The sequence below is a fragment of the Triturus cristatus genome, chromosome 12 (genome assembly GCF_964204655.1).
Source record: "Triturus cristatus chromosome 12, aTriCri1.1, whole genome shotgun sequence".
Classification (NCBI taxonomy): Eukaryota; Metazoa; Chordata; class Amphibia; order Caudata; family Salamandridae; genus Triturus; species Triturus cristatus.
This window is the reverse complement of record NC_140595.1, coordinates 207,650,682-207,674,635: the sequence shown is the minus strand read 5'-3', so window position 1 is coordinate 207,674,635 and position 23,954 is coordinate 207,650,682. Positions and strand designations below refer to the sequence as shown.

Below are 23,954 nucleotides of genomic sequence, written 5' to 3'. Positions count from 1 at the left end.
ATTGTACTGCTGACCTGGCTAATTCTTGTTCATCCATGGAATCGAGCATATGGTACCCCCTTCGATCTCGGAGTAATTTATCAGCGGCTTGGAATAGGTGTTCAGGGGACCTTGTATTTGGCATAGGGGCTTGAAAATGTCTGTTACATTCTGGACGTATCGGACGTATCGGATCATTAAAGCATCTAGTATTATTATGGGGTCTTCCTCTACCTACGTAAGCTATCGTATCTAATTGTTCTGATTCTTGCTCCTCCTCTCCCTCTGATTCAATTCTGTCTGCTTCTCGTCTTTCTTTATGTATTCGTTCTACTTCCTTGCGGATCTTTCGATACATGGCGATTATACACGCCTGTCTATCATGTTTCTCGTCTGATATGTTCTGACCCCATTTGGCAAGTTTTTGCATGGTATCATGATCTGCCTCAGGCCTGTCTTGGTTCCTGATCACGCAGTTTATGAAAAAACGTAGTAGTTGTCTTTGTACATCCACTTTCTGGTATTCCATAGCTTCGTTAATACTTTCTGGTCCTCGCCCTGTTTGGACAAAGTGATATATATTGTCTAGGTGTTCAACCATTCCTGGTATCGTCATTAAATACAATGTAGCTCGTCGTATACGTAGTGATGATAGTAGCAATCTGTCCTGTTTACCTGGCACTGGATCGTATCTACAATCCACAAGGTGTTCTTTAAACATGTCGGATGTCGCTAGTTGGGGTGTACGTTGGAGTGCTAAATCTCTAAGGGTCTGTTTATTTCGCGGCGGGGTGGCAAACATGTCTGTCGTACCTCCTGTAGCACCATCTGAGGTGCTAGGCAAGAAAGGATTTGTTGGATGTAAGATAGAAATTGTAGATGCGGGAAAAACGGTAGAAACAGACGGACCTGTGGGAATGGGCGTAGGAGTTTGTTGTTGCGGGGATACAGACGGATGATCTTGGCGTTGAGCACCATCGGTGGGCGGTGCGTGTGGCGGAGCATTAGCATATTCAGGAGCTACATCATCTAAATAGGAAGAAAGGAAAATATCTTTTGCTGTTTTGGGATGTGCTTTTATCTGGAGCAATGGGGGTGTCAAGTTTTTCGGTATTTCCGGGGTGGCCTGAGGTAACCCTTCGGCCAAAAGAGGATACATACCATTCATAAGAGTGTTTCGTTGTCTGTCTACTTGTTCTGCTTTTACTCGGGTACCTTCCTCAATTAATAAATTTTCTCGGGTTTTATTCGAATTCTCCCCACCTTTCTCTTCTTGTCTGAGCGCTTTTTCTGTACGTCTATATGATTCTTTACGCCATAATTCAATGGCATCTTTCTGTGACTGTCTGGCTTTCTTTTTCCATAATTCTTCTTCTACTCTCATGATGCAATCTGCATCCCAGGTCCCCGCTGCGGGCCACCTCTGACTTTCTGGCAACTCTTTGGTGTAGTCCACCCATAAATCAAGAAATAACACGGCATCTAGGCCATGCTTATGATACATAAAGTATCCTGGAGTGTCCCTAGGTGGAATGGGAACAGCTTCTTCGAGTACCCCTTTTCTGGTTTTGATCTGTCTTAGTTTTGAAAAGAGCGGCATTTTTAGACCTTATTATTTGAACACACTTAATACAATAAATACAATAATGAACAATCATTCACACCACAATATGTAGAACGTATTAAAACATTTAACATTTAATGAACGATGATAATTAATAGAAAACTAGTTACTGACATAATACTGACACTAAATAATACTGAATTATACGCAAGACATACTAGATATACTGCTAAACAGTACAGATACACTGCTGAAACAGTGCAGACCGGATTTGTGTACCCAAACCCGTCTTGACCGGCACAACCTATGTGCACGTTTAAATGCCTCCCCGGCAATGGTACTCACCGGGTAGCGCGGAAAGGAAGGCCTCGGAACTGAACTGGACCGGACTCGACTGGACTCGACTGGACTCGGAACTTCGGAACCTGGTGGGCCTCTGTATACCTCGGATCTTGCTCTCTCAGCTAGGCTCTGGTCGGGATACTTCGCACTTCTCACCGCCTCGTCTGGGTGTTGATCGCAGCCTCAGTCGCCCCCGCTTGGCCGGAGGGAGATACAGGAAATCCTGCGGGTACGCGTTTTTGTCCGTTCAGCTGTGGCAGGAGACCGGGCCTGCAACGCACCTCCGGCGCGTGAGATGAGAAAGTGTCCCTATTCGGGCGCCAATTTATGTGGTAAATATTTCATTACCGGTACTATTTTTTATGCGGTAAAGTCTAGTAAGAATAACTCAGTAAATATAAGAGGCAGAATCCGTGGTATTAGAGGTTCTAAAAGGCTTTATTCCTCTACAAAGGAATTACAGTTCGAACTGTAGGCTTCAAATTCCATCACCACGAAGGTTCAGGAAGGGAAGGCAATACATTATTGACAAGTAATGATATTTATATGAAAAGTATTACATTAAGACAGATGCAAGAGGCGTAACAACTGATAGTACAGATAATGATACACATACGTAATGAAAAAAGGCGTAAACATAGGCGTAACTAAATACGTCATTAAACATGATGTCACAAGTGGGTGGATCCATAAGAGAATCCTGCAATGTCAGCAGAAATACTTGGCAGAGATGCGCGCGCAGCCGCATGACGTGTGATTGACGTGCAACTAGAGGGTGAAGGAGACTTGACATTTAGCTCTACATGTGGAGACAAAAGTCTGAGGGGTCATGTCAACCTAATCCCAAATCATATCTAATATCTTATGTTTAAAGAACTGTATTATCCAAAAGGAAAGGTCTCTCGGACGGAATCTATTCTATACTGACTGTTAGTGCGTGTACGAGCGTCTAAGTGTCTACATGAGATGCGAGGGGGCAGGAATCTTCCATGGTAACAGAGGCTATGAATTACTTGCATGAGGACAGTGAGGCCTGGCCCTTTGCACGGTAGCTGGAAGAATGTTTACCTAAACTACTAGACAGGAATGCATCGGATGAGGAGCGGAGCAGATAATCTTGAAGGTGAAATACAGTTTTTGGCAGGCAACAGGCTGGATCAGGCACCGTTAGCCGCGCAGGGAGTAGGACAAAGTTCATGGATACAGATGCAGGTTCGGACTGGAGCTTTCAGAGGCAGAAGGCAGGAAAAGGCTTGATGGCAGAATTCAGGGCCTACTCACCTGAATCTGTAAAATGTGGAAAGTGAACCACATAAAGTCGGTGGCCTTTCATACTTAGGAATGGAATATCTGACTCATTCATGGCGGATCTGAAAGAGGACATGTTGACGGTGGACGCACATGTATTTGCGTCTTCATAACTGGAACTGGAGGGAACATACATGTACTTGTAGCATGCACATGGAGCCGTTGGGGTCTACGATAGGGGACATAACTGATCACAAAATTCATATTTCCTCAGTAGGTCTGCCTCCCCAAAGACATCAATTTTATCTGATACAGCTCAGTATCTACTCATTTTTAGTGGTAAATAAGTCCTATTCTAATGCTTGCGTCACCTCTTCGATTCGCTTGAGATCTCCTCACAGGTGTGCAGAACCCCAGCCTGCTTAGTGATGCATTCCCCACGTATAACGGTCTTGAACGCTTCCCTTAAAGTCGAAGGGGATTCAACCGTACCCTCATTGAGTGCAAAATATTCTATAATTGCAGCTCTAATGGTTTCACCTGGTCTCGCAAAGCTCTGGGCAGGAGCCACCAGCTGAACGCCCTGCTCAGGTACCCTGGCATGTTTAGTTCGACAAGCACCGGAGAGTGATCAGAGAGGGTCCTGGGCAAGTGTGCCGCAGCGGTGCCCAAGTCATCGCTTCGCGGGAGGTCAGCCAATAGTCCATGCTCGACCAGGACGGCTCAGCCAGGGACACACAAGTGCCCTCCTCTCTGTTAGCATTTCAACTCTGCCAGAAGTCAACTAAATCCTGTCTTTATGAGGATCTAGCACCACATTGTAGTCCCCCCTCCTCACTCCCCCTCACTTCCCCCCCCAACCTCCGGATCGCGCCTGGTCCAAAAGTGTCAACAAGCTTCCAGATCTCTGCAAAGAAATCTGTGTTGGTTGCCTTAGGGCAATATATTGATATCAACCTGATTAGGTGTGTCCCCCAGCCCCACAGCGTGCCCACCAGCATCACGTACCTCCCCTATGTGTCACATAGAGCAATGCACACGCGCCAAGGTAGTGCCTTTCTAAATAGTATGGCCCCTGTGCATAATTCGAGTAGCCTGTCACATACTTTTTACAGATCCACCCCATGCGCAAGCGTGCATAAGTGTGTCCTGTTAATTGCAGTTCCTGTAGAAAGCAAATGTCTGTCCCATGGCGAGCCAGGTGTGCAGCAACCAATCTCACTTTGCACCTATCATTTAGTCCCCTGACATTCCATGTGATGAAATGTAGTCGGGTCATCTCATTTCTTCACGCATCCATTCACTCAGCATCAGACACTTCTCCGTACTCGAGTGCTCCCCCTGAGGGGCACCAAATGGAGAGGAGGCCAGCAGGATAAGGGAGGACAGAAGAGAAGAAGGGAAATCAAAAGCATAATGTAACATCCAAAACACCCCATATAAGGCCCACCCCACACCCACTACAGTCCTTCGAATAGGCTGAATAATAGCCCCCTGTAGGAAGGTACGATCTGCTTTCATGGTCACCTCCACTTTTTGCAGGTGTCATTCTGTTGTTCTGACTAGTCTGACTGAGATCCTGCTAATCAGGACCCCAGTCACTGTGCTCTCTCCCTAAATTGGAATATGGTAAGTACTTATGTACCTTCATAATTGGCAACTGGTGGACCCTTCTAAGTCCCTAGTCTATGGTATTAAGGTACCCAGGGCATAGGTGCACCAGGGGTTTCCCATGGGCTGCAGCGTATATTATGCCACCCATAAGAGACCACTCAAACTGTGACTACAGGCCTGCAATTGCAGCCTGTGTGAGATGGTCCTAGCACCACACACAACAGGTATAGGTTTCCTTATATCTGAGGTCACTGCACTTAAAACCTATAAGTCACCCCTCAATTAGGTCTTTGAATCTTGAAGGAAGTGGTTGGTTATAAGTGTGTGTGTGCCCTGCATGAGCGGGACACCACTTACAAACCTAGGATTAGATTCTCCTGGCTTTGTAAGTGAAGTCATACATTTTATATATATAGTGGAAATCAAGTCAATTACGAGATGTCTAACTATATTGGCTGCACCCAAACCGGTCATGTTTGGTATCAAACATGTTGAAATCCTACTCCAACACTGATTCCAATGTTGGATATAGGATTCCATGTACTGAGGGGCTCCCCTAGGGTGGCCCCCCTGTATTCCTGGTACCAGACTCAGGGTCTAACAGCAAGCTAGTGCTGCTGCCAACCACAGGCACGATTCTGCCTTCCTGCTGCTGAGCCAGGCTCAAGCAGGGGAAGGTAGAACAATAGGTTTCCTGTCACAGGGAGGTGTAACCACCTCCCAGACAGGACTTGGTGTATTAGGCTGGAGTGGAGGCGCTTGCCAGCACCACCAGACTGCTTTGAAAGGCACATTTGGTGCCCTCCTGTCATACTCCAGTTGGAACCAGTTCAGGGAGCAGTTGGCTTCTGCTCTGGCACAAAACTGGACAAAGAAAATGGGGGTATCCTCCCCTCTGTCCAGCCCCTCCTCTGTAAGGGACCCATGAATCGTCCCAACCCTTTTCCTAGGGTACTAAAGGGCTTACCTGTGGGTGGCTCATCAGATTCACCGTGGGACAAGATTCAGATCCAAAACCACTTCATCTTCAACCGTCTGGGCACTTTGGACTTCGCTTTGGGAACCGAGACTGCATCTGGAAGACTTCTGCTAATCCTGGTCTCGTTGTCCTCCCAGTCCTCTGCATCATCTGTGCTTGTACTCCATACAGGTTCTTCTTCAGGCCTGTGGGCATCCAAGACACCCAAAGGAATCTCCCATGGAGTGAAGGAGTCACTCTCTTGCATCTGCAAGCACCGCAACTAAGCTGACCGGTCTGCTGCTCCTTATGTCCCACGGACTCCGAGAGGCCCAACAACACAGATGGTGGTTCTGCAACTACCTCGAGGCCTGCACTGTCTTCTCAACGAGTTTGAGGCCAGTATTCCTTGCCTGAACTGCTGTAACAGCACCCCTGTGTATTGTGTCAACTTGCCGTTGCCAAGGCTTGTTGACTCTCTTCTCCAGAGATCTTCAGGCTCCGAGAAACTCCAGGGTCCAGCATCTGCTGCAACCAAGATCTTCATCCTCACTGCATCCTCTGCACTAGGGGCTTGCGTTATTTGTGAGCTGCTCGAGGTCCTCTGATGACCTCTGTGCCTTCTGCCTGTGGGTCCTTTTGAGGGTCTTCTTTGGTTCCAGTGTGTACCCCTTCTTGCTCAGGGCCTGCTCTGACTCTCCTGTGTTTGTTGAGTCCCTTGGACCTTGCTGGTTGTGACACTGCACCTTTTTCACTTTCCTCATCTGTTGCTGCTGCCCAGGCTTGTTGGTGCTCTGGCCAGACACCAACACCCTGGCTCTTGACTTCCGACGTGGGACAGCTCATGAACGGCTCCTGGTCTTCCACAACATCGCCTGATCGTCAAGAGCTGCAGCGACAAGGTCACTGTCAACTCTCCTGCATCTTTGTTCATTGGTGGTCATTGGTCTTCCTTGCCTCCAGTTCACTCCAGAGTGGCATAGATTCTGTCCCCTCTGCTTGCAGGTACTCCTCTTTAAGAATCCACCCTTGGATTCCACTGGACTCTTTCACCTTCTTCGTCACCTTCTTCGCCAGCTGCATCTCCACTGAAGTCCTCCATTGCGGTCCACGGCGGTTTCCGACGTCACTTAGCACCTATGGACCAGCCTTCCCTGGTGTAGGTATCCCGGTTGAATTGCCAACCTTCCATCTTCCACGGGGTTTCATCAGGGTCCTCTGGGAAGGGTCCTTCTTCTTGAAAACAGTAACACGGCTTCCCTATTGACTTGTATTGAGCACGCAGTCATGTTTCCACTCTGCATACAGCCTCCGTGGGGTACTAGGGACTTACCTTATGTAGTTCCTTGGGTCCCCAGCTCTTCTAAGTCTTCTGGGTCCAGTCCCGACTTCGGTCGTGGTTCGCATTCCATTTTCTTAGTTTATAGTTTGGTTTCCCTATGGAGACCACTGTGTATTTGTGCTACTTACCTGTTCTACACAATTGAAGTATTGTGTATATTGTGATTATATCACCGGCTAGGAGACATTGCAATGTGTTAGTGAGTGTTTATAATAAATACTTATTTTTATAACTACACTGTATGGTTCTTTACTGAAATAAGTGTGCACCATATACTAAGCCAGACTCCTATACCACCCGTCCCCAACATCGCCGTCAATGGCATTTAACCAAATAGAAAGTAGGAATCATCCCTAAGAGGGAGCCACCAGGTACCTAGCTTGTCCCAGCTGGAGGTAGCTGGGTGGCTGGACAATATGTACACAGCTGACCAGATACACCCTACTGCAAATACATCAACACATAATTAAATAACAGAAACATTAAAACAGAGGGTATTTACGTGCCTGTGGGTTGGCAATTGCCGCCATGTGGAGGCTAGCCCAAACTGCCATCTATTAAGCCACAGACACACAATTGATGGAATGCAGAACAAATCAAAACATTCACCCCCAGTCAAGAGATCTGGGTTAAATCCATCATTCTTTTGCTCACCATGCCACCCCACTTTAGACCTGGCCATATGCAAATCAGTCTTGACCCTGTGCCTCATGGGAACAGTCCAGCCCGAACTGCCAAGCCAGGTACTCCCTGGACCGGAAACAAGCATTCTAGGACCGGTTTCGGGGTTTCACCCCTCTTCAGCCAGGATAGCTTGATTCCAGTGGCACAGTGAGCCCAGGACCCACGTCTGGGCATACCTGGCACACTTAGGGAGAGAAAGCAAAAGACACACAATTGATGGACGGAATGCAGAACAAATCAAAACATTCACCCCCAGTCAAGAGATCTGGGTTAAATCCATCATTCTTTTGCTCACTATGCCACCCCAGTTTAGACCTGGCCATATGCAAATCAGTCTTGACCCTGTGCCTCATGGGAACAGTCCAGCCCGAACTGCCTAGTCAGGTCCTCCCTGGACCGGAAACAAGCATTCTAGGACAGGTTTTGGAGTTTCACCCCTCTTCAGCCAGGATAGCTTGATTCCAGTGGCACAGTGAGCCCAGGACCCATGTCTGGGCATACCTGGCACACTTAGGGCGAGAAAGCAAAAGACACACAATTGATGGACGGAATGCAGAACAAATCAAAACATTCACCCCCAGTCAAAAGATCTGGGTTAAATCCATCATTCTTTTGCTCACCATGCCACCCCAGTTTAGACCTGGCCATTTGCAAATCAGTCTTGACCCTGTGCCTCATTGGAACAGTCCAGCCCGAACTGCCAAGCCAGGTCCTCCCTGGACCGGAAACAAGCATTCTAGGACCGGTTTCGGGGTTTCACCCCTCTTCAGCCAGGATAGCTTGATTCCAGTGGCACAGTGAGCCCAAGACACACGTCTGGGCATACCTGGCGCACTTAGGGCGAGAAAGCAAAAGACACACAATTGATGGATGGAATGCAGAACAAATCAAAACATTCACAGCTGACCAGATACGCCCTACTGCAAATAGAGCAAACATCAACACATAATTAAATAACAGAAACATTAAAAAAGAGGGTATTTACGTGCCTGTGGGTTGGCAATTTCCGCCATGTGGAGGCCGGCCCAAACTGCCATCTATTAAGCCACATCACATATCTTGTTCAGTCATTGTAACTGATACGGCCACTCTCCTCTGAATTCATTTAAAATTGCGGTGTCTGCTTAGCTGGGCGGAGGTCATGTATGAATCTAGCTGTGACCGTGAAGTGAAGCTTTGAAGGGTAGAGAAGGGAGTATTTGGCATCCAGTTTTTGTAGTGAGCGTTTGACCGACATTAATTCTCTACTAGCTGCATGTACTGTCAAGGTAAAGTTGTGGTAAAAGGACACATTGTTTTCTTGGTAAACTACTGTTTGCTGATCTCTCGCCAACCTTAGCACAGTGTCTCTGCCCCTATAATTTAAGAGGCGGGCAATTATTGATCTGGCAGGCGTCCCCTGTAGAAGTCTCGGTCCCTGCGACCTGTGCGCTCTCTCCACAATACACACGGGAGATAGTGAGTCCCCAAATAGAGCCCTCAGTATTTCTTCCACACAGTCTTTGACTCGGGCCATTGCGGTGGATTACGGAACCCCCACTATCCTCAGGTTGTTGCGCCAGGACCTGGCCTCCAAATCCTCATTCTTGTTTCGAATCACCTCCAGGACCTTTTTCCTGCTAAGGAGTTTCTCTTGTGTCGCATAACTTTCGTCTTCCACCGTGGAGGTGCGTTGTTCGATCGGTCGAATGAGCATGTCGTGGTTGGTCACTTTCTTCTTTAAACCGTTGAATCTATCTGTTAGAGAGACAATTTTATTATCAATGCCGTGAGGGATTGCTTGAGATCCCTGAACATCTCACCAATGTCTGGTTCAGAGGAGGATGTGTGTCGAGCTATTGGGTGGCCTTCGCTGTTCAAAAACTAGCTGGGACTGCCGAGTGTCCGACTACCCCATTGGAACGGCGTCCTCCTGTCCCCTGTGGGGCCACACTCCCCGTGCCCCAGAAGCACCAGATCCCGGGGCTCATGCCTAATTGTAAGCCCTAGTTCTAAGCGCAGGAAACATGCGGCAGCCCCAAAACAGGGATGCAATTCAGATAACGTGGGTGTGTAGACAGAGCCAATGTTATGTTCGTATCACCTACCGGACCATCTATCTGATGCTCACTTGCGCGAGTTTAATGCTGTCTTAAAAGCAAAAATTGATCCATTCATGTCAAGGCTAGCATTGATCGAAGCCAGATTATCGCAGATCTTGGACCATATGAAAAACCTTGCAGATCCGTTGCTGGGACTGAGTACTTCATCTTCCGGTGTGACTAGTATGATCAGTGCAGCCCAGCCACATAGACAATTAGAGCCCTTTAGTAAGCCAGTTTCCTCTTCACAAGCTCCTCAGCCGGTTAGGGTGTCATCTGGTGTCTTTTCTGCCTCTTTAGGCCTCCCAGCTCCCATCGCAGGGTCTTGATTTTCGTTAGTGGCTAACCCTCCATCCCCTAAGACATGGGCAGTGATTACGCAACCCCGTACGTAGTAGTCTTATGGAATTCTCCCCCTCTGACCAGGCCTACGCCTGACTCCTATGAGGAGCTGAAAAATAAAATGTTTCACTGGTTTAACTTGCATTCTAACTTGGGCATGGAGATTGATTGTTCCATCAACATTTGCGAAGAGTAAACGAGTTGGGCCCTGATGTTAAGAAGTGGATGGGGGACTGTGTTGTGGTAAACTTTAATAAAGCTAAAGCTACCACTGCTGCACGTGTTTTGTCCACCCGAGGCACACTCAGATCATCTAGACCTTCCAACATCCAAGCCCTTAACCTTGTTTTTTTCTATAATCAGAATTAATCTGTCTCTCTGGGTAGAGCTATACCTGCCACCTTGGAGTCCCCTGCTTTGTGTATAACAGATTTGCTCACCTGGGTATTCTGATATTTGTGATTGACTTACACCCGCCTCGCCCCCCGATTTATCCCTCACGGCCACCTAATGTACAACTTACCATTTGGATATTCCCATGACTTGATGCTGCTATCTTAAAACATTGTGGGTTTGTCCACTAAGTTTAATGATTGTAATTGGGTGCAGTTTGTCAGGACATATCAGGTTATTTGTCTACAAGTAACTTGGGAAGAGAAAAACCTCTTTTTTTCTAGAGGGATATAAAACCTACTTTTGCTGCCTGGTGACTTCAGCGGCAGGCACGGCCAAATAGTGATTGATCATTTTTGTCTCAGTGGAATTATGCAGGAATTTCAAGGATTTTGCAGGGGACCCATATTTGTTGCAAGTTCTGAAGTTATATTTCCCTGGCTCCACATCTCTGGCATTAATTAATAATTATAATGCAAACACTTGGGGCGAGGAGGCACCTAACCTCTGCAATTTAAGATCGGCCATTGAAATTCTGGAGGGATAAAAAAGTGGATGATTTTAACTGCCATTTGTTTGATTTTCCCTTAGATGTAACTAATAGCAAGCCCAAATGTATGCTGGTAGAAGGGCTTCACATGGCTCACACGAGGGAGGGCTCAGTATTAAATGCAATTTTAAGTACACATAACCTTGTTTTTGCTATGGAAAATCTAGTAAAGTCTGCCAATCCATGTATTTTGTCAACATTTAGAGGGAGATGCTGTGCTTCTATAAAAGATTTTATTTTTGTGTCAGCTCCTTTGTTTTTCCTTATTTCTAATTTTAGAAATTCACAGCTCTTTTGATGATCACAACCCCCTTTCCTCAGCCATTGCTAGGTTAAATGGTGTGTTAGTACTTTGACAGACGTGTAAGATAAAACAAGGGACACCCTACTCACATGGAACCAGGGTACTTTACAGTTTTACAGACAACAACGGTTCCTGTGGACAATCAACAAATGATACTTAGTATATAATAGCACAATCACCATAATCGAAGGAAAAGAGATGTCTGAAAGAGAAAAGGTATATAACACGGATTTTGTATGAAAATACGTTGTTTTATATGATGTAATCACATTATTTTAAATCCAGTGCATGGTGTCCCAAGTGATTGTGAAAACTATATTTCAAGGTTGGGACTTTTTGTGACATAAAAACAAGGTCTCATCAAAGATGTACAAGAGCTCTTGTACTGGATTTAAAATAATGTGCTTACATTATATAAAACAACGTATTTTCATACAAAATTTGTGTTATATGCCTCTTTTCTTTCAGACATCTCTTTTCCTTCGAATATTGTGATTGTGCTATTATATACTATGTATCATTTGTTGATTGTCCACAGTAGTTTGGCAGAGGCACAAGGCGTGCTCTCTCTCTCACTAACCAAGGTAGGAGGCTTAGATGGTCTCAGGTGGACCCTACGCAGTTTAAAGCATCTCTTTTTTCAGGGTGCTGGTAAGAGAATGCCACATATCCGGATTTATTCCCCACAAGTGAGGCTATTTTGTCAGCAGTTGCTGGTGTAGCACAGAAGGTGTCAGCACTACTAAAGGCTCCTGTGACAAATACTAGGTCACAGGAACCAAAAGGGTTTGACCGTAATTGCTCTAAGGCCCTCCTCTAATTGAAGGCTGCTTTATAGCAGGCACCTAGAGATAGGGATTATGTTGCCTCCAGTCAGAGGGCATCCAAGAAGTCACTTGCAAATTGTAAACTTATCTTATGCAAGAGTGCCTGGAATGAATGAGCACACGCCTGTAAAACCAAAGATAGCTCTATTTTTTGCCGGGTGATAAACAAGCCTTGCTCTGCCAATGTAACTGACCCGGCCATATACCATCACATCTCTGAGGAACAGTGAAGGGAGCATTTTGAAGGGGTATATGATTTTGTGCTTAGTGAAGGTGAGGAGGATTGGGGTGAGCTAGAGGGGGCAAATGTGATTTTCACGGTTGATGAAATAACCCAGGGTATTTCAGGCGCTATCTCGTAATAAGGCCCCAGGACCTGATGGGATACCACCTGATTTGTTTTTGGACTACATTGAAATCTGGGGTCGAGCCTCATACTGCTGTGAGAGAGGGTGCACTGCCCTTCTGGTCCACCGCTGTAATCATCACAGTTTTCAAGAGGGGGACAAGGACAATCCCCAATGCTATTAGCCGATATCACTGATTGATGCAGCGGTGAAGGTCCTGGGGAGGGTACTTTTAAATCGGTTGATGTTGTGGGAAGATGAGTCGGAAATATTTTCTGAGGGTCAATATGGCTTTAGGCCGAGCAGGTCAACAACGGATTAATTCCTGAACCTATATTTAATCATAAATAAGTATACTGTTGCCCGACCTAAACACCTTCATCCAGCATTTATGGATCTCACGTCCACTTTTGACAGGTTCAATCTCAGGAAGCTGTAGAGCCTACGTCTTGCTATGGGGGTGGATCTGGATATTGTGCTCCTCTTATCAGATTTGCATGCTCACACTTTGGCCTCAGTGTGGTTCTCTAAGGGTGTTGACTATACTCAGACCTTCAGAACTAGTAGGTGAGTTTCCCAGAGATGTATTCTCGCCCCTTCTTTGTTTACCCTTTGGAACAAGGCCTTCTCTCAGTGAAGGCAGATTGTCCAAGGGTGGGTATGAGATTGCTTCTGGTTTTATTGTATGCCGATGGCGTGGTTCTCATTTCCGTGACCACCGTGGGACTGCAGTCATTACAGGATACGTTTGTTGCCTTCATGGCTAGTTTGGACCTTGCAGTAAATTTCACAAAATCATACAACACGGTCGTTGGCCCGTGGTCCACCAGTTCAAAAACGTTTGAGGTGGGAAAACATATCCTGGGTAAAGTCCCGGTTTTCTCCTACTTTGGGGTGCTGTTCGATACGAACACCAATGGGAAGCCCTTGACTGAGGGGAGGAAAAGTGAGCTTGTTAAGGCCACAGGTGCTGTGGCTAGTTTTGCCCAGAGTTTGGGCTCTAGACCCCCCTGTACTTTAGTGAAGATTTGTCAGGCTAAATGTGTCTCGAAGTCTCTATAAGGCAGTGAGGTATGGGGATACACGAAAGTCAACAATATTCAGAATGCTGAAAATATGTTTCTAAGACATATGTTGCAGGTCCCTAAAAGTACCCCGGCTTTCTCTGTCCATGATGAGATAGCAATTAAATAAATAGGAGACATAATTGCTATTAGACCCCTGTTATGTTAGGGAGCTCAGTTGAATAGGCAGATTCTTTCAGATTGCTTGTCCCTTGATCATGTGCAAACATTCCTTGGATTGCTTATGTTCAGGGTGCTTTTATCAGCCTTGGGCAGGAAGGATATTTTTACAACCCCCAATCCCTGTGCCCTTTTGAGCTGAAACGGGTGAGGGTTCTGTTTTTGGAATGCAAATCCTTACAAAGAGAACAGACAGAGCTGATCAAACCCTTGGTGCGGGGCATATGCTCTTAAAAAAAAGCACAGGCTATGAAGCCATATTTATCCATCGTAACTAATGAGAGGGATAGATTTCTTTCGACCAGATTCAGATTTAATCTGTTGAACCATCTTCTGAAATCTCCAAGTGGATGGGGCACGCCTAGCACTTTGGGGCCCTGCAGCTGCGACAACATGTCTCCACAGGACACCCTACATTTTTTATGTTTTTTAAATATTTTAGGGTGCCCAGAAGACTGTTTAGTATTCCACTGCTGAAATCCTTGAATTTCACTCAAGTTCAGCTAGCTCTGATGTTCCTTCAGGTCCTATGCAATGTATATGTCTAAAAGCTGCGTTGACATCCAAGCACTTCAGACCTGTTAAATTTTGCTGCTGATATTGAGAGATTTTAAAATAAGTAATATTAGGACTATTTTTCTTAAGGGGTCTTTTACTTACTGTTTTTATCATTTTTTATGATTCTTATTTATATTGTGTGTATGCTCTTTTATTCTCCTGATATGTATATACCATGTTATTATGCTCTTTTTATGGTTATAATCATAACTGAATACGATTTATGAAGATGATGATCTCAGAACGCCAATCAAGCTATTTTCCACCCGCAGGTCTCTCCTTCTTGAGTTATGACCTGAAAAGGTGTTTTCCAGCATTTAAAGCCTCACCTGGGGGAGACACAGACACACATTCACTCACGCACCCTCTACCCCCCACCCGACATTAAAGATTTGATCCCATTATCAGGGTGGATATGAAACTCTCTAATATCAAGTAGATGGATGTAGTGTTTGCCTTAACATGTTGTCCACTGTTGTGGAGGTGGACAGTTTCTCATATCTCCTTATTTATTTTCTCAGACCTTTCAATACCTGTGGTATTGTACTGATTGGTAATTTCAATGGGACGGGGAGAGAATGTTACTAAAAGAAATGGGGGAAAGAATAGCTGACCCGACCAATGTTGCAGACTCCCTCATTTGCTAGTGGAAGAGCTACAGAATTTATGATCTAGGCTTGGAGTGCTGAAATAACTGATGAATACAAAAAAGAATAATCAGCAAAAGGTAAAAGCCAGGATGAGATGATAACCAATAGACTGAGAGCAAGAATAGCAGGTTTCAGTTTACATTGATTGATGGGGAAAACACACACACTGACTTGGAAAGGCAGATTCAGTGGAAGCTGCAGACTGTTTCAGTGAAAGGGAGATCAGACGTATAGAAAGGAGGTAAGTGGATATTCAGAGCAAAACAACGTAGGCAGATATATGAAGAAATAGATAGAATGTCGGAGAATAAAACAATATAAGAGATCATGGATCCAGAGAAGGTGAGGAGAAACAACTCAGACAGTTAAAGGTGGAAGAAATGTAGAGGGCTAAAGGAGTGGACAGATGCAGGGGTTTAGAGAAAGTTGGACAATGATTTGGTTCAGGGGATGAGAAGTAGATGCTCAAAAAGTGGAAGGTTCATTTATAACAAACACAACAAGATGATTGACAGAGTGCTGAAACTTTCCAACCACTCAACCCCAGTCAAGAGATCTGGGTTCAATCCATCGATCTTTTGATCACTATGCCACCCCAGTTTGGACCTAGCCATATGCAAATCAGTCCTCATGGGAACAGTTCAGCCCGAACTACTAAGCCAGGTCCTCCCTGGACCAGAAACAAGCACCCTGGGACCGGTTTCTGGGTTTCACCCTTCATAAGCTTGGCTAGCTTGATTCCAGTGACGCAAAGAGCAAGGGACTCATGTCTGGGCATACCCTTGGCCACTTAGGGCGAACATAGCAAACACAAGATGATGGACGGAGTGCTGAATCTTTGCAACCACTCACCACCCCAGTCAAGAGATTTGGGTTTAATCCATCTTTCTTTTGCTCACTATGCAATTCAGGCTGGACTGTTCCCATGGGAAGCAGGGTCAAGGCTGATTTGCATATGGCTTGGCCCAAACTGGGGTGACATGGAGGGCAAAATAACAATGGATAACACCCAGATCTGTGACGGGGTTGAGTGTTTGAAAAGTTTCAACACTCCGTACATAATTTTATTTTGTGATGTTGCTAGGTTCATTTATAAAACATGAAATAGAAACAAGGGGTCAGAGGGTAGGGAAGAGATAACTGATCAGAAAAGAAGAGCATAAAGTCATGAATGGGTAAGAAGTGTGAGACTAGAGAAGGAAAGGATATGGAGGGGTGCTGAGGAACTGAGAACTGCAGACAAAGAGACATCTGCTGCCATAGCACATGATAGCGGCGCTTACCATCCCATCAAAGAAGTCCTTTTCTTTCAGAATCCTCCAGCCTAACTCTGAGAGGAGCACATCCACCAGCTCATCACTGTTCCTCCCCTCAGACACAGTGATCCAATTGTCATATCCTCCAGGAAGCACCTCTGTAGAACCAAAATACACTCAGCGTTAATATGAAATGGGGGGGCCTCCTTTCAAAATCAAGTTTATTCTTCATAGCACAAGTTTTTTCAACTTTTGAAGTATGCACTATACACCGAAATAACATTAATGTTAACTTGAACTCTGGGTCCAATCAAAAAATAGCGTTTTAAAAGGTGAAAATCTACTTCTGAGTAAATTTCCGGATTTTAAGAGATTCACGAGAATCCATGAAAGCATAAATGCCATTTAGAATCGCATATTTCCATGAAAATTCCTATTGCCTTATGCTTACTCTTGCAGATTGGCCGTATAGCATATAGTCTGCAGGGATATTAGTACTAAAAATGTCTGTTAACACAATACACTTCATTGTTTTATTCTTCACTAGAATCATGTTTATTTTGGAATATGTTCTCTTATACTCCATGAAAAATTGGCCTGGTATGGTATTTCTCCACTTAATTTACACACACATCACAACTTTTTTGTGGGTTGATGTTTGTGCACAAAATTATTGGGAAAGAATGCAACTATCTACAACATTATGCCATGGTTTTCTAATTGCATACTTTTTATTAATTTTCAAACAATGAGTGACCTCACAGTCTCTCATTGCTACGTTTGTCTAAGTAACATATTTTCTTCCCTGTCCACTCTACTTCCCACCTTCCCTCTCTTCTCCTTCCTTTGAACTTGAACTGCTATGATCCCAGTGTTTGTGTTGAACACTCTCCAAAAGATATTGCCTAGTGGTCTTCGCATGTTTCTCAGCTGTGCCGTTTTCTTAGAGGGCTTGTGCTCAACTATGTATAATAGGCAGACCGGTTAGGGACTTACAGTCTGGGGGTAGGGGCAGGCACTTCTTGTGATACTGCTCGATAAGTAGTTTCCATATTACCCCAAATGCTTTAATTCCAACATTTAACTCCCCTATGAATCTTTCTATTGCTGTTATGTGCCAAAAACTCAGGTGACAATAGGTAAGGAGTGGAGTACCCTTCTTTCTCCAATAGGAAGTGAATGTTGTCCTTGCCACCTTCAAGCATTCGACATTTTTAAACGATCTTCTACCAATTAAATATTTTCTTATAGCGTGCCTCTCTGCCTATTATTATTTAAAAATGTCCTACCAGATGAAACTCCACTGAATATCTTCTATATCTTGTTCAACAACCCCCCTACCAATGAGATTTTAAGCTAATTTTGAGGATAGCATGTACAGACTATGTATGAAACTGGAAACTCAGCTCAAGTAACATCTGAGATGAGTGAACTACAACCTAATCATCCCAGGGGTCAGCGAAAGTTGGTGGACAGGATTCGGCATAATGAAAACCACCACAGGAGAGAAGGTACTGTATTCGGGAAGGGACAATGACCAACATCACAGAATATTAGCCATCATCCTGAGCAAGGGGACAGAGAAACACCTAATTGGGTGGAAGTCAGTCACCAGCCGACTCATGATAGCCAGGTTACAAGGCAGACACATTCAATTTCACACATACCCAGTGCTAAGCTCCAACAAATGATGCAGAGGAAACAGTCAAGGACATACTCTGCCAACAGATGCAAGCTGACCTTGAGGCTGTGCTGAACCACGACCTGAAGACTGTGATGGAAGACTTGACTGCTTGAATCATAAACGGCAACACAACCCATGACAGAGACATTGGAAAGGAAGGTTGTGAAACAATGGAGAATGACTGTTGGACTTTTGCGCCACAAATGATCTGGTCATAGTAGGGACTCTCTTATCGCACTGTGATATTCATAAACTATATTGGTGCACACCCAAGGGAAGAGACAAACAACAGATTGATCTCCTGAGAAGGTAAGAGGGACCTGGAGACTTTCACTGCAAGATGTCAGAGTGAGGACGGGAGAGGACGTTTGCGGTGATCACCATCTAGTGTCTGCCCTTGTGAAACTGAAGCTAAGAAAAACAGAACAGAAAATATCAGGATGACAGCTCTTCGATGTGGCAAAATTACAGGACCCCAAGATCATGGCTTACAAAGCTAGTCAGAGGTTACTCTTGTGCAACATACAGCATCCCTATCATGGACAATCAAGGCAGACTGACAACAGAGAAAGAGCAGGAAGCACGCTGGTCCAAGCACTTTAAAGAAATCTTGAAAAGACCAGTACCAACAAGTGAAGCTGACATCCAAGAAGCAGAGACAGACTTGGATGTCAACAACGCCCCACCATTACTGCCATCCGATCTCTCAAGAATGGGAAAGGTCCTGGCCAAGATAATCTAAATGCAGTAATGTTCATGGTAGACCCTGTAACATCAGTCAAGGTCCTCCAACCACTGCTTACATCGATTTGGGAGAGAAAGAAAGTAGCAGATGACTAGAACCAAGGCATTAGTGCTAGGATTCCAAAGAATGGAGCATTAACTAACTGTAACAACTGGAGTGCAATCACCCTTCTGTCAATCCCAAGTATAATCCTGAGGCCGTAGACAAATTATAGAAAGAGCAGGCTGGGTTCTGCAAGGCCAGAGGGCCTTTGTTGATGAGATGCTCACTCTACCCAACATCATAAAGCAGTGCACGGGTGTCAGAGACAACTATACATCAACGTCATACATCATTGATTCTGAGAAAGCCTTTGACAGTATCCATCGTGACAGCCTCTAGTGAATACTGAGAGCATATGGCATACTACAGCATATAGTTTTCCTCATTAAGAGATTTTATGATAATTTTATCTGGAAGGTAGTGAGTATAGTTTTGTATTCAAGACAGGTGTGAGACAGGGATGCTCTTCAACCTATTAATCGACTGGAGGATGGGACGCACAACTGAAGTCCAAGCCAGAGGCATCTGATTAACCTTATTTTCTACACTGGAGGACCTTGACTTTGCGATGCCCTAACCTTGCTCTTTCACACACACCAGCATATACAGGAAAAGATGTCTTGCCTCAACATCCATGCACAGAAATTGGGTCTGAAGATCAACACAAAGAAATCTAGAGTTATGACACTCGACATCCCAAACCCGTCACCAACAAAAGTGGATGGAGAGGACTTAGCCATGACTGAAGATTTCACCAACCTAGACAGTACTATTAGACATGATGGAGGGGCAGACAGCAACATGAAGAGCAGACTGAACAAGACCAGGTATGCCTTCAGGATGTTGAACAATATGTTAAGGTCATCTCATGACAACACCAACACCAAGCTGAGGCTTTACCAGGGCTGTGTTTTGTCCACAATCTTGTATAGATCAGAATGCCGGCGGATGGCGATATCACCAAACCGTGAAACCTTCCCCACCAGAAACCTGAGAAGAATCTTGCACATTTTTAAGCGGCAAACAATCTCCAACCAGGAACTGCTCACCAGATGCAAGCAAGAGGGCATGGACAGGTTCATTATATGAAAAAGATGGAGATGGATAGGACACACCATCAGAAGAGAACAAGACTCCATCACAAGAACAGCTAACCACTGAAACTCACAGGGCACACAGAAGGGAAGCAGACCAAAGAACACCTGGAGGTGAACTGTGGAGACAGAATTGAAGACCATGAACCACACCTGGGGCACCATACAGAAAGTTGCCTAAGACATACAGAAGTGGCAATCCCTCGTTGCTGCCCTGCATGTCAGTCGGAAGAAGACCGGAATTAGGATGCTATTGGGCTGATGTCACTCTCTCTATCCATTTCACTAATTTAATGAACTTCTCCATATTGATCTGCTCCCAGGTAGCATATTTTTTTATTTCTCAGTTCATCACTATGTGCCCAACTTGGCTATAGAGGACTCTTTCTGTTTATTATAATTGGAGGTTCGCTTGCATTATTCAAACAACCTGATTATGCCCTTGTTCAACATGTTAGCAATGGTCAAGCATTCCCAGGATATGATTTTAAAGGTGTTCACTAACTATCCATTGGTTACCCCTCTCACTGCAACAGCCATGTTACAAATTAGCATCCTAAAATCACTACTGTGTAAATGCAACCATGTTGGCACATTTTCCATTACTGTCAAGTTCGACCTGTTGGCATAAATGTTCCCCGACCCTGATGCTAGGAAGCCGGATGTGCCATTTGCTACTGCTGAATGCGTTTAGCTAAAAGTTAAGCTAAACTTAGGTCCACAATAAATGTTGTGATTATGACCTTACATTTTCTCTGCTCAAAGTGTTATCCATGGGGGAGGTTTCAGAAACACAGATTGGTTTTGATTGTAGAAGATTAATGACAACGAAATGTGCTACACTGTAAACATAGAACACTGATCTAAAAAGATATCTGTCGGGAGACACCCTTTAATTCTCTAACCATTCTTAGTACACAGAAAAGAGCAGAACAACTTAAGTCAAATGGACAGGACATAGCTCTAAGTCAGCTGCAGAGACCTCTTCGCCCTTCAAATGTATTGTACCTTATGGCCTTATTTAGAGTTTGGCAGATGGAATACTCTTTCACAAATGAATGAATGAATCCCCCGCCCTCTGCATTACAAGGGCATACAGCCTATGGCACTTTTTAATTTTTTAAATTTTTTTATTGTTATTGTGCAAGGCATTAGGCACATAAAATACATAATCTACTTAAGATCATTAAAAAAACATTTTTGTGAAACAGATACGGTAACTTCTAATTTCATCATAGAATTTTAGAGCAAATGAAGCTGTAGCAGCAAGTAGCAGAATCATCAAAAATTAGCAATGTGCAAACTATGTAGGCTAAGGTGCAGCAACCAACATGGTTGCAGGTGCTTCTAAAGTGCAATATCAATTAAAGTGCAAGTGCATTTTTATCACAAATAGCAGCGGTGCGTTCCAACATCAAGATCAATTTTTAAAAACAATATGGCTGAAACAGCTGTTACCCTCATTAATCAATATTAACCATAAACCGATCATGTAGTAAAGTGCAACGGTGAAAAAAGTGCAAAAGCTTCTAAAATACAATGCCAAACAGCTACAGCATCCAAATATAAAACAAGTGTTAAAGTCCCTCTTTTAACTTTTCTAAATCCATAAAAAACTTCCAATTTTTTTCAAATTTTCTAGTGGCCCCGACCCGTCTAGCATAAGCTTCTTCAAATTTTCGAGACCTCTTCATTTTGTTGAACCATTTCAAATGAGAGGGGGCTTCACTAGAGTTCCAATTCTGAAGAATTAAAGAACGGGCTACCGTACAAGAAATGAATAAAAAAACTTTCTCGGCCCCTGTTAACATCATTCTGTCCCCGCAAAGTCCAAATAAAGCTGCCTCGGCCTCCAACAAAACAGTCTTCCCGATTGTTAGCTTAATATCTGCAAAAATTGCCTCCCAAAAGGGCCTCAACCGTGGACATGCAAAAAAGATATGGTGCCATCCGCCTTCCCCATCAGCCTGGCAACGGAAGCACTTATTCTCAACTCCTGGAAATCTTTTTTTTTTAGAGCAGCCGGAGTTAAGTAGGAAAGCCACCGTGATAGGAAGGACATCCTTTTAAAATTTGCAGCACGCAACGATTTACTTCCTAGATTACATAGAGCCTCCCAGTCATTCCATGAAAGAGTACATCCTGTCTCACGATCTATTTTAACCAAGTGTCTCTCTAGCACAGAGGTTTGACCCTGTTTATATAGCAACCGGTGCCTATGGCACTTGTAATACTGCAGATGGGATATCCGTCACGATTTGCCGTAGTATCCCATCTGTCAAACTCTAAATAAGACCATTAACATAGAGAGGTCTTCAGAACATTTATTGTAAATGTGATACAAATTTAGAAAGAGGATTTGTTCAGCAACCCACAACGCAACAAGTCCATCTGCACTAAAGCCAAAAACCTCGAAAGGAAACCTTGGTGAACGTTGTCCTTGATTAAGACCTAAGGACCGTGGAGGTACGTGTGCCAAGCTGTATACCAGTTGCTGTAACCTCTTAATGAACAGTCTACAAGTAGCGGTTTCAATATTAGGAATGTAGATAATGCTTTTTTTTTCAACAGTTTTATTTTGAATTTTCAGAAAAGGGAACAAGACACATTCAAATTGTATTTGTCTACAGTTATACAAATACCCTAATAATTAATGAGAACTGGCTAAAACGAGATAGATTATTGTACCTCAAATCAAGCAGTAGAGAACATTTAAAGACTGTGCACAAATTAGGGGTTTGGAGGAGACAAGTCTAATGTTGTTGGGACTTGCGACTAATGGAAGAAGAAGGTTCCTTTTTTTTTGCCGATTTTATATATAGCGCGAACTCGACCCAAAGGTATTAGAGCGCTTTGCATGAGCACCAGTTACGTTACACATTCAGGCACGGGGAGTTTAAGGGGCATATGTATCAAAATCCGTTATTGCGATTCTCAAATAGCGATTTTTTGAGAATCGCTATTTGAGAATCGCAAAACGGGATGCATTTAAAAATTCGCCAATATTTTGCGATTTCTTGTTATTCCTTAATTGCGATTAGCAAATTTCGTAATCGCAATTAAGGAATACCTTCCCATTCATTCCTATGGGCCAGGAGGCCCATAGGAATGAATGGGAAGTAATTCTCAATTTGCGATTTGCAATTAGAGAATCGCAAATTAAGAATAATTTCAAGGGTGCAAGGGTGTCATAAGGACACCCTGATGCACCCCTGAAATGAGCATGTGTGCGCATATGGCGCACATACATGCCCTAAGGGCATGTATGTGCGCCACATGGCACTTTGAAAAATGCCAAAAAGTGAATTTTTCAAAGAAATCACAAATTACCACCAACTTGAAGTTGGTGTTAATTTGCGATTTCTTAAGGAGAAATCGCACAACTTGGGTGCTTGTTACATAGCATTTAAGGAATCGCAAAATTAGCGATTCCTTAATGATGCGATGCGAAAATGACTCCTACATCGCGTTTTGGTATTCGCAAACGCTGTATTTTTGCGAATTGCAGCGTTTGCGAATACAAAATCGTTTGATACATATGCCGCCAACAAGTGATTTGGCCAGAATCACAGTATGTGGACGCGACCCCGACGCTCGAACCTTGGTTTCCAGCACCAAAGTCGGCAGTCTAGCCGAAGGACACATCCTCTCCCCATCCGTTCCTTATCAATGCAGATGAGGTTATGTTTGAAGAACAGAGCTTTTAAATGTATCTGATAGCTTATTTACTTTTAGTTTGTTTGAAAGGAAAATGATGCGTTTCGATCTCTTTTCACTACAGCAAAAGTCAGGAGTCTAAACGCCTGCGTTTCATAAACCAGGGAAGAATGATGCTCTTTTTTGGGGGTCTAAAGCTAATAAGACTGCTTTAGAAAATGGCCCTAGCTTTGAGGATAAACTCCTTGTCTTTCTGTCACAGTGAGTGAGTGTTGGTACTGCGATATGTGAGACTCGGGCAAACTCCACTTTCCTGATTCTGCATCCCTTACTTCGTCCAGGAAGCAGATTTGTGAGGAATTTAGTTTAGGATGGCCAACAGCCTACCTCAGATCTTGTTGACAGAGCGTTTATTGTTTATATTCAAACTAGAGTGGGTTACTATAGTT

At 44.2% G+C, this 23,954-nt stretch overlaps 1 protein-coding gene across 1 annotated transcript in view; it reads right to left on the bottom strand.

Moving 5' to 3' along the window:
* The window catches only part of TSNAXIP1 (translin associated factor X interacting protein 1), a 362,126-nt gene that overhangs the window by 91,905 nt on the left and 246,267 nt on the right, over nucleotides 1–23,954 (bottom strand). The window contains exon 10 of the mRNA XM_085637810.1: nucleotides 16,311–16,441. Coding sequence (XP_085493936.1) covers nucleotides 16,311–16,441 — 131 coding nt within the window. The remainder of the gene's footprint in view (nucleotides 1–16,310; nucleotides 16,442–23,954) is intronic.